This window comes from Mirounga leonina, unplaced genomic scaffold (assembly GCF_011800145.1).
Source record: "Mirounga leonina isolate KUSES-001 unplaced genomic scaffold, KU_Mleo_1.0 Mir_53, whole genome shotgun sequence".
Classification (NCBI taxonomy): Eukaryota; Metazoa; Chordata; class Mammalia; order Carnivora; family Phocidae; genus Mirounga; species Mirounga leonina.
Window position 1 is genome coordinate 61,030,070 of NW_023270807.1, and position 12,314 is coordinate 61,042,383.

The following is a 12,314-nucleotide window of genomic DNA, read 5'->3' on the forward strand; positions in this document are numbered from 1 at the left end:
GATCAATAATTAGATTCAAATTTTGCAAAGACAGTAAATTATCACTCCAAACTAGTGCTGAAGAAGTGTTATGTGAAAAGCCAAAATTTGAATTGCAAGAAGATGTATAACTGACTTCTTCCAGGAGGTGGCACAATAGGGGAAAAAAAGGAAGGAAAAAGAATCTCTCTCACTCACTCACACACAGCTGAAAACTCTTTCCTACACTAATTCTTTAAAAAACAGTGAAGCAGACAAACAGATGCAAGACACTTACACATACCTTTCTAAAAGCCTCTCATACCTATTTTAGTAGACTCTATTAAAGAATCTACTAGTGTCAAAATGCTTACAAAGCACTTATTTGTGTCTGCCAAAAAAATTTCCATGTAAGAAAAAAATCATTTAGCAAAGGTCATTAGTTTTACTTCAAATTTTAGAGACAGTAAAGCTGTCAATCATAACTAGTTTTTGAGGAACTGGCACATAAAAATAATTGTATCACTTTTTGGATAGACAACCTATATTTATACTCAAAAGACTAAAGAAATATAAGCCTTTGTGAACCCAAAAGCAAATTTTATACGATGAAAATCTCTTAGGATAAATTACCTTTAAAAAAATAACATGAAAAGTTATAAAGTTACACATTTGTCCAACATCTGAGTTATTTAAAAATATAATGCCACCAAAAAAAGCCTTAACAATAGCAATTATAGCCATGTTCATTTTGCTTAATTCATAAAATTGTAATTTAATTTGGGTAGCAACATTGTCTTGGGTCTTACAGGAAACAGCTGAAGCAATACAAAATATTTTAAGAAAATATGGGGCACCTGGGTGGTTCAGTTGGTTAAGCATCTGCCTTCAGCTCAGGTCATGATCTCGGGGGTCCTGGGATGGAGCCCCGCCACGGGCTCTCTGCTCAGTGGGGAGCCTGCTTCTCCCTCTGCCTCTGCCCTCCCGCCACCACCGCCCCCCCATTCATGCTCTCTCTCCCTTCAAAAAAAAGAAAAGAGAAAGAAAGAAAATATCTCAATGATTTTTCCTTGAAGTGATCTCAAGAATTAACTGGTAGTAAACCTAGGAAATGAAAGTAATCTTACTTCAAAAACACATACACAGACACACACACATACCATACATATGATAATAACCTCTAAATACAAACTAGGTATTTTCAGAGGGGAGGTGGGTGAAGGGATGGGTTAAACAGGTGATGGGGATTAAGGAGTGCACCGGTCATGATGAGCACCAGGTGATGTATGGAACTGCTGAATCACTATATTGTATACCTGAAACTAACATTAACACTGTATGTTAACTAACTCGAATTAAAATAAAAAACTTAAAAAATAAATGGACACAAGGAAAAAAAAGAAAACTAGATATTTTCTTTCCTTCTGAAGAATTTTTTTTTAAAAAAAGCATGACGCCGCATACGGTCACATTTAAAACCTTTAATCCAATAAAAATGTAGATTTAAATAATAAATATCTTTACCCTTTAGAATACAACACTAATAGAATTAAAATGTTAGTTGTAAGAAAAATATAGAAAACTCACCACTTAAGATTGCTGCTGATTAGACAGAAACGAAAGGGGAAAGGTGTGCCTAACTTAAAAGTGGTATGAGTATGAATCGAACTTTGTGAGGTTTCTGACTAAGAATGCATGTTTTATCAAATTCATCTCTTTTTCAGTTATCTTCCTAACAACATCATGTACTTTTCTGACCTTGAACACCTGGCTTCTTGGAGTTTTATTCCCGTTGTAGCTCAAATCGATTCCATTACTGGGAGAGGATGGACCAATTCGAAAGACATGACAAAATATCCTCACAATCCTTAAAAGGCTCTTCATTTGAGCATCATAATTACTAGATAGGCTGAAAATAGAAATTAAAATATGAACAGGTTAGGTGGAATAAAACAAGTTATATTTTAAAATACTTAAGACCTTTTTGTCACACTGACCATGGGTTTCCTAACATAACTAGCAAAATTCCTATCATGATAGGGTTCGAATGTTTTTTTAATAGGAAGTTGCTATACATTACTTGAATTGCATATGAATGAATTATTAATGTTTAAGCAACCAGAATATAACTGATAATCAAAGCATAAAAATATGAAGTAAAGGACCACTGTTAAACAGTTTCTTGAGGCACCAACTTAAGGCAATCTCCAATTTCCACTTCCAAAAGTATATATGTAAATTATACTGAGTCTTTAGAACTCTGAGAACATTTCACAGAGAAACAATGATAGAAATGTTATGCTCTTAAGTCAACCCACAACTCAACTGAAGCTGAACTTTCTACTCTCCTATCCATAACCTCATTTCCCCACCTCTCCCCAGAACAGTAACCAATTGTTCATGTATAGTAGAATATTTACAAATTGAATAATCTTAAAGTTACTATCAGCAAGGGTGGTTCTCTACATAATGGGGAGTCTTATGACTCTACATAAATATAGGATATACATCCCACTATGAAAAAAAAAGAAAAACTCAAATCCAATTGACTATAATATCGACCTTCTTTGACAAATCAAAAAGCCCTTCAGAATCTTATAGTGCCTGGGGATTGTTCATCATTACAAATATCAATCAACTACCCCTCCACAGAGAAACTGTAGGAGTTATGCTAAATCTTTACTGAATCTAATGACAGATCTTAAAAAAAGTATTCGTTGTTGCTCAGAGGGTGGTTTTATTTTGAAATCTCTAACATCAGTTATCTTGGGTTTTTTTTGGGGGGGGGTTGTTTTTTAAAGATTTTATTTATTTATTTAATTGACAGAGACAGCGAGAGCAGGAACACAAGCAGGGGGAGTGGGAGAGGGAGAAGCAGGTTTCCCGCTGAGCAGGGAGCCTGATGCAGAGCTTGATCCCAGGACTCTGGGATCATGACCTGAGCCGAAGGCAGCTGCTTAACCAACTGAGCCACCCAGGCGCCCAAGCAGGGAGAGTGGGAGAGGGAGAAGCAGGTTTCCCACTGAGCAGGGAGCCCGATGCGGGGCTTGATCCCAGGACTCTGGGATCATGACCTGAGCTGAAGGCAGCCGCTTAACGACTGAGCCACCCAGGCGCCCCTCTAATCAGTTATCTTGTATTACAACAGTTGCTCAAAAGCAGAGTAAAGAGTTACATAAACTTTTGGGCAGAATGGTATGATTGTCTTTGTATACATTAATTATCAAAGCTTACCCTATCTTTCCCTAAGTGTATTTTACTTAGCTCTCTAAAATTTTCCTCTACGATATTTTTAGGTATCCTTTAACATTAAAAAAAGTTAAGGATTAAACTGAGAGTTCTAGAGGGGAGGGAGGTAGGGGGATGCGTTAGCCTGGTGATGGGTATTAAAGAGGGCACGTACTGAATGGAGCACCAGGTGTTATACGCAAACAAGGAATCATCAAAAACTAATGATGTAATAATGTATGGTGATTAACATAACAAAAAAATTTGAGAGAAAAAAAGTTAAGGATTAGGTTGATGGGGAGATGGGCAAAACAGATAACAGGGATTAAGAGGTACGAACTTCCAGTTATAAAAATAAGTCAAGGAGATGAGAAGTACAGTATACGGAATATACTCAATAATATTGTAATAACGTTATATGGTGACATATAGTGACTATACTTATGGTGAGCACTGAGTAATGTACAGAATTGCTGAATCACTGTGTATCTTGTACACCTGAAACTAATATAACGTATGACAACTACACATCAATAATAATAATTAAAAAAGGAATTAATAATGTGGAAATAGCAAATGCCTACTGCTAAAAGTATTCCAGTGTGGTAAGTGCCAAATAGAGGGTATTTTCTATCCTGGTGACATGTGAACCCACAATTTTCTGACATTTTCACTTCAATATTCATGTTGTTTCTCATTGTAAGAATAATGAAATTGTTAAAAACGGTCAACAAAAATTAGCTAACAGTTACAAGTGTTAGTAAAATGTAACAGTTACTGCTATCCATGCTGTATTGAATTGGAACAGCTCTATCACATTAGCAAAACTTGCTTTAGTAACTTTGAATCAAATGGGTATAGAATTACTATTTTAGCTTGCACTGATTTTTACGTATTTGTCTTTATGAAGTGTTTCTAATTTTATATCCTAAGATTGATGAGAATGACAAAATAGAAACTATTTCCTTCTCTGTGTTGTGACTCCTGGAAAAGTTAACTATGATGACTCAAATTCTTCCATGAGAAAGAGGTGAATCTGACTTTCCTCTATAAAATTACCATATACATAAAGATTTAAGTACTGATCTAGGAAACACATCATGAGTTATCTTAAGTATTTTCTTACACAGTGGAATCTGAATATCACTATCAATTATTAATACAGTTTAATAATTTTATTTACTGTACCCTTTAAACTTCTTCCAAGCTGATTCACTGGATCTAAAAAATGTTATTTTTCACTTTACAACCAGTGAAATATCTCTTTAGTATTAAACAAAAAGATCATAAATCCAAACATTATATCCTTCTCCAATTGATTATAAAATGATAATTTCTTCCCAAGCCGTGAGGTGTCTCAATGTAAAAGTTTTAACATTAGTTTCCTAATGCAAAGCCCTATCGATATACTTACCTTTGGTTTACGTTAAGAGTATACTTTCATTCGGTGTCTCACTAAGCAAACAGCTATAATTTCTCTGTTCATTTGCACACTGATAACTATCTTTATCTTTAATCAAAAGTATACAGAAAGCAAGATAACTAACTTATTTAGTGAAACACAACATTATGTGCAAAAGGGCCTTCAGTAGATATTTATTATCTTTAGTAAATATTCCTAGAATCAGTTAGACAAAAGGCTCAGCTTTCTCAAGAGTAAGCTAAATAACATCTGTTATCACTAAATACATATTTGAATCAGTTTCCTTAATTAAAATTTCTATTAAAGTATGTGGCCAAGGGGCGCCTGGGTGGCTCAGTTGGTTAAGCGACTGCCTTCGGCTCAGGTCATGATCCTGGAGTCCCAGGATCGAGTCCCGCATCGGGCTCCCTGCTCGGCAGGGAGTCTGCTTCTCCCTCTGACCCTCCTCCCTCTCATGCTCTCTGTCTCTCATTCTCTCTGTCTCAAATAAATAAATAAAATCTTTAAAATAAATAAATAAATAAATAAAGTATGTGGCCAAAATTATATCACATTGTGAGTTAAGAAACATAAAATGATTCACAAATGAATAAACAAAAGGGAGACAATTTGCTGAAGTACCATGAAACATAAACTGGCAGAGGAGAATAATTTATATTTGAGATCCTCTTAAGACTATACATTGGCAATTGTGAGATAATAGAAAACATATATATTGGTCTCTACTCCTGGTTGCTGGCACAGAGTTCCTAAAACCCTCATAATTTCTTAAGTGATAAGAGCACTAGGAGCATCTTTTGTCCTAATATTTGGTCTTTGACCCCATTTCCTGACACAGAGTTCCTAAATCCTTTGTAATTTCCTGGGTGACAGCAGTGTCTTTTGTTCTACTGAGGTGACTCTTTGTGGGCTCCTGGATGAAGTCATGATTAGAAGCTTGGAATTTCCAGCGCCACACCACATTCTCCAAAAAGGGGAGAGGGCCTGGAAATGCAGTTAATGACCAACATGCCTACAAGATAAAGCCTCCACAAAAAGCCAAAATACGGGGTTCGGGGAGCTTCCAAATCTAAGAGGAAAGAGGTCATGAGAATCTCTGATTTGAAGTGAAGTCAGACAGAAGGTGTGGGTAACCTGGGGACCTACTACTTGCAATTGGCATCTGAAAGTGGGAGCAGTCTCACAGGAATGAGCCCTTAACCTATGAGATCTGATATATCTCTAGATGGACAATTGTCAAAGCTGAGTTAAACTGTACACCAGCTGATGTCTAAAGAATTTCTTGCTATGGGGGAATAAAAAACCCACACATCTGGTGAGCACGGCAGAAGTGCGAGAGTAAAGGAGAAACACAGGATTTCCCAAAAGAGTAAACAATACAATAAATTCTAATAAAATACTAATAACCAATACTCACTACCAATCTCAAAAAAAAGATATTTAGAGCCCCAAAATGGCTCTAAAATAATTAACAGATTTCACAGAGCATACGAAAAGTAGCACTATAAGCAGTGAGGCAAGTACATATTGGCAAAATAGTTTTAAAACCTGTTATGGTCATGGCTCCCTTTTTCCCATTCTATTTCCATTCCACTAATCTCCTTGTTTCTTTTAAGAGCTAGATTGTAACCCAGAATCTGCTCTCTATTAGTGAGAATAGGAATCCTGGTTCTTCTATGTGTTAGCTTGGTAAATGGTTAAACTTCAGTTTTCTTCTATGTCAAATGGAAATAACTACCTAAATAACAAAATTACTGTGAGGTTTAAATGAAATAATGTGAATGTTCCTTAGCTAGTGCCTGGTTAATAAGTATTAAAGGTAAACTTAAAAACATAAATACATAAAAACGGAGGCTTTCTCATTACTGTGGAAAAGCAAAAAATAGGACAAAGACTTAAATAGAAAAAAACAGGTCAGTTTTCTAATGTAAGAAATGTAGAGTACTGGGGCGCCTGGGTGGCTCAGTTGGTTAAGCGTCTGCCTTCAGGTCCTGGGATCGAGCCCCACGTCAGGCTCCCTGCTCAGTGGGGGGTCTGCTTCTCCCTCTGTCCCTTTCCCCCACTTGTGCTCTCTCTGTCTCTCTCAAATAAATAAATAAAACCTTTAAAAAAAAAAACGAGGGCACCTGGGTGGCTCAGTCGTTAAGCGTCTGCCTTTGGCTCAGGTCATAATCCCAGGGTCCTGGGATCGAGTCACACATTGGGCTCCCTGCTCCACGGGAAGCCTATTCTCCCTCTCCTACACCCCCTGCTTGTGTTCCTGCTCTCGCTCTCTCCCTCAAATAAATAAATAAAATCTTTAAAAAGAAAGAAAGAAAGAAATGTAGAGTATTTATAATAACCATAATCATTATCTCCGGGATTTTTCCATTTATATAATCATCATCATCATCTCTACTATGTGCGAGACAATATGCTTGGCACTTTATAGTACCTTACCATTGTATTTTTATAATTCATTAAGAAGATATTTAATACCATTTTCCAACAAGGAACTAAAATCCTGACCAGGCTGTAAATTAAGTATAGGGAGAGATCTTGTCTGTTTTATTCACAATCACCTACCAGATGGCCTGGTGGATAGCAGGCATTCAGAAACATGTATTAGATATATGGGTAAATGATAAAGGGAAACTCAAAACAGTTACTTGCTGAGATCACATAGCAAATAGTGATATCTGGATTTAAACCTGAGTCTGGCTGAGTCCCAAAAGCCATGCCTTTATTTAGTATGTCTGAATTGTAGAAAGTCCTCATCAAATAAATGGATTAATAGAAATGACTAAATAAGACAAGAGCATTATATAAAGCTGAAATTCAATGAATTCCATAAACAGAACCTAAAGTAGTCTCAAAGGTAGAAACTTAAAAAAAAAAAAAAAAAAACAGCAAATGGTATAGTGAGTAGAAATGCTGAAGAAAGATGTAATGGGGGTGACCCTGGTATCATGAAGGGTAAGGGGCCTAGCAAAGATCCTTTTAAATAAACAGACCAGTGTGATTCTGGTCTAAAGGAAGACAGAAACAAAGGGCTATCATAATGGACTCAACAATGTAGCCAATTTATAAAAACAGCATGGAGTTGGGAGGAAGAAACTCCAGTTGCAACCACAGAGATGAGAGAAGACTATGACCCATTCTAAGACTGTCAATGTCTTAAGAAAAGTGAAAAGAAAACTGCAAAGGGGAAAGCATCCAAATTAGAAGTAGGCCAAATTTATAAGCTAAGAAAAAACACATTAACCATTTCTAAATGACTATTTATCCTTCTTTAAGATTTGAGAAAGAGAACATGTGTGCGTGAGCACAAGCAGGGTGAAAGGCAAAGGGAGAGGGAGAGAAAGAATCCGAAGCCGACTCCACACAGAGAATGGAACCCAAATAGGGCTCAATCTCACGACCCTGAGATCACAACCTGAGCCGAAATCAAAAGACGCTTAACCAACTAAGCCACCCAGGTGCCCCTAAGTGCCCAATTATTCCTAATTGGGGCTGTTTATTCCTAATTGGGGCAGCTAACCATATACAGTGAAGTATAGTTGCAGGAAAATACAATACATATAAATGCAAGTAATATAAAGGCATTACCTCCATGGATATAGCAATGAGCCATTAAAACCATAGCATCTTTTGGAAAGAATAAAGAACTGAATGAAGGGGGACAGTTTAGGGCAAAAACTTTATAAGGGATCATGAGGGTATACTGAGAGGCTGAATAGTAGCCCATACACAGAGTTCTATAAATTAGTGATCAACATTCCTAAACTATTTTCTTGGGGGAAGGACCAAAAAAAAAAAAAAAAGACTCCTAAACTTGCTTGATTATTTTTCATGTACAATTTACTTAGGACTAATCTATCATTTTATAGAATTTTAGACACTTATGTCCAAATCCACTTAAGTAACTCTCTACTTTTAGTCCCTCTAGAGAAACTAAAGTCTCTCAGTAATACTTGATTGCCCTGGTCTTTTAAAACGAAACAATAATAAATCAGCAAATTTTTAAAACACCTTAGCACTGACAAAAACATCAAACAAAATAAACCATTCCCAGAAAAGCCTGAAAGGAGACAAAGGTGACAGATACCGCTACCTATTGATTTGCTTATATTTTGAAACACTTACCTAAGCAGTTTATGCCCATTTGTTGTGGCAACTTCAGCAAGGCTTGTTAGAATCTTTAGGTATTGACTTTCACTTTGCTGAGACAAATGTTCCAGAACTTGCCGCAACTAAATTTTTTACAAATAAAAAAATGTGATTATACAATAATCCATTAAACTTTATTAAGAAATTATATACCTATTAGTTTAAAAAGTATCCCAAAGCCAATTAGCTGAAATCAAGTCCTTTACAGTTATTTTGCCTTGCATAAATTCAAAAGCTAATATAGACATGACATAAAATCCTTTCAAAATCACCCAGTTTTTAAAGCAATGAAAAATGCAAATAGAAATCACCAAGTTCAGGGGCGCCTGGGTGGCTCAATCGTTAAGCGCCTGCCTTTGGCTCAGGTCATGATCCCAGGGTCCTGGGATCGAGCCCCGCATCGGGCTCCCCACTCAGCGGGAAGCCTGCTTCTCCCTCTCCCACTCCCCCTGTTTGTGTTCCCTCTCTCACTGTGTCTCTCTCTGTCAAATAAATAAATAAAATCTTAAAAAAAAAAAAAAGAAATCACCAAGTTCATTTACAGAAATTTAATTCCAAACTTCTAAAATATAAGAGAAGTATAAACTCCGCAATTTTTCAGAGAAAAGATATTATAATACAGAGCTCAATAAACAAGTGATTACCAATGACATTATGATATTCCTCCTCAGATTATTTTCCCCTACCTATGGGGAAAATTCCAATTATTTTAAGCAAAAACCAAAGACCTCGGGGCACCTGGGTGGTTCAGTTGGTTAAGCATCTGACCCTTGGTTTCAGCTCAGATCATGATCTCAGGGTTGTGGGATTAAGCCCCAGGTTGGCTCTGGGCTCAGTGCAGAGTCTGCCTGAGAGTCTACCCCTCACCCTCTCCCCTTGACCGCCCCCCAACGCATGCGTGTGCGAATGAATGAATGAATGAATGAATGAATGGATAAATAAATAAATAAATAAATAAAATCTTTAAAAACAAAACAAAGACCCTGAGGGCAGAAGACTCGTAGGGCTAAATAGCAGCACAAAGTTTATTAGTATATAATTCATACTTTCCTATAACGCAGACAAGCAAATCTGAATCATTAAAATATTTATAATAATAAAATTACTAGGCACATTTTAAAATGCCATATATGCCAAACATGAACAAAAAACCTGTTCATTTACAAGCTACTAGTACAATTACATTACCATGTTTTCTCGGAGATCTTCATTCTGTGTCATTTGAATAATTGTCTGGAAAAGCCTAGGGTGATACTGAATTAATACTTCACATGTCTCTCCATAACCACCCTAAAAAAAAAAAAAAAATTTTTTTTTTAATTATCTAGGTTCAAAAGAAGTTCCTAATGGAAAACTTATTTCCTCTACACACCAGTCTCACACTAAAGGTGTGGGTTTTCCACACCAAGCAATTCTCCAACTCTCTGTGGACAACAACTAAGTGTCATAAAATTTAATTCAATTCTGACGCTAACCCAGAGTTAACACAGACCCCACAGGTTAGGAGCTCAGTCTCATGAAAGTGCTCCCACTTCAGAAGACACTCACAAGGGCGCCTAGGTGGCTCAGTTGGTTAAGCGACTGCCTTCGGCTCAGGTCATGGTCCTGGAGTCCCTGGATCGAGTCCCGCATCGGGCTCCCTGCTCGGCCGGGAGTCTGCTTCTCCCTCTGACCCTCCCCCCTCTCATGTGCTCTCTCTCATTCTCTCTCTCAAATAAATAAATAAAATCTTAAAAAAAAAAAAAAAAAAGACACTCACAAGTCCAGGCCACCCATACTTCTAACTAACCAACTTTAAGTCAGGAGTTCCCATAAACCACCCCGTCAGGTTTGATAATCTGCTATTTGCTGTTTGATAACAGCTCACAGAATTCAGGGAAACACTTTATTTATTATAAAGGATACAACTCAGCAACAGCCAAATGGAAGAGATGCACAGGGTAAGGTATGTGGGAAGGGGCACAGAGCTTCCATGCCCTCTCTGGGCATGCCACCATCCCACAACTTTGATGTATTTGCCAATCCAGAAGTTCCCTGAGAACCCCACTGTATACAGGATTTTTATGGAAGTTCCATTACATAGCCATGATCGATTAAATTATTGGTCACTGATGACTGAATTCAACCTCCAGTCCCTCTCACCTCCCTGGGTGTCACATGACTGGCTTCCCAGGCAATCAGCACCCATCCTGAAGCTCTCAGAGGCTTTAAGCCACCAGCCATCTCATTAATGTACAAAAAGACATTTTTATCACTCTGGAGATTCCAAGTGCCTGAGAAGCTCTTGTGTTAGGAACTAAGATGAAGACCAATATATATTTCTTATACTATCACAGTTCCTTTAAAAGATCATATTCTTTTAAAAAAATCATATTCTTTACAGAATAAAAATCTTTGCATCCACCCTCTCATTTGAGGAAAAAAGGTGATTTTACCAGTCTCAGTCTCTATTATAAAGTAAAGGGCTAAGAATATACATTAACAACATACCTGTACACATAAATCCAGAGGCGTTACTCCATTTTTATCTGACAGATATTTAGCTCCTCGTAACAGAAGAATCTGTGCTGTGTCTCTCTGACCATGACTGTACAGAAGTAAAACCATGTTAAAAAAAATTTTTTTTAATTTAAAGTCTTTCTCTATGAATTATGGACAGTCAATATGAATCAAGAGAAGACTAACAATTTTTAAAAATTGAGAGGAAGATCTGAATTACATCCTCAACATCCAGGAAAACATTTCCCAATGTTAAATCATACCTTCACCATGTAGATAGGAAACTGACTTATTAAATCTTAGAACTGAACTTAGAACACATTACCTACAATAAATCATAACATTTAGGGATAAACAGCTACTACTCAGGCTTATGCTCCATTTTTTTCTTTCAATCATTTCCAACCTTCTTCCTACCACACCCATCCAAGTCTCTAGACCTCTTAGTCAAAAAAAACCTCAATATTCAAAACAAGAGTATATTTTATGGCACTTTAATACTTGGCAAAAAAATAAATAAAAAGAAAGGAAGGAAGGAAGAAGAAAATACAACTATCAAAATAAGAGAATGAGGGAAGGGTAGGGATTAATTATCCAAAAATACTATCTAGCTTTCAACCTTCATTTTATCAACCCACTCAGTTTGGCTTCTGTTGACAGCTATTTAATCTGATCTAGAATGAACAATGCTCTTATCCACATGCCCATTCTACTTATTCTCTTTCTAGTAGGAGTAAAATTAGTAACCATCATTCTTTCAGCTAGGAGGAAGCTAATTTGAAGATGGTAACCACTAGACTCTAGGTCTCATTATTCAGTGAGCTAATCTGATCCAAGATACTCTAGACAATAAAAAATAAAGTTACAATCCACAGACACTACAGTTTGAATTTTACGAAATGCCCAAAGAAGTCATACGGTTTAGAAGAGTATCTAATCAAAAATTTGTATTTTGTAGATGACAAAAGCTACTAACTCAAGCACAGGTGAAACTAGAACTCAGATCCCCGTCTTCCAAAACAAGACTCTTCGACGATACCATTACACCCAAACCAGT

At 36.7% G+C, this 12,314-nt stretch overlaps 1 protein-coding gene across 6 annotated transcripts in view; it reads right to left on the bottom strand.

Annotated features, from left to right (window-relative positions):
* Positions 1 to 12,314, bottom strand: part of HACE1 (HECT domain and ankyrin repeat containing E3 ubiquitin protein ligase 1) — a 98,646-nt gene that overhangs the window by 50,191 nt on the left and 36,141 nt on the right. For all 6 annotated transcript variants that reach the window (XM_034991673.1, XM_034991670.1, XM_034991674.1 and 3 more), the window contains 4 exons: positions 11,249 to 11,345; positions 9,947 to 10,048; positions 8,735 to 8,841; positions 1,717 to 1,867 (listed from right to left, as the gene is read on the bottom strand). In XM_034991673.1, coding sequence (XP_034847564.1) covers positions 1,717 to 1,867; positions 8,735 to 8,841; positions 9,947 to 10,048; positions 11,249 to 11,345 — 457 coding nt within the window. The remainder of the gene's footprint in view (positions 1 to 1,716; positions 1,868 to 8,734; positions 8,842 to 9,946; positions 10,049 to 11,248; positions 11,346 to 12,314) is intronic.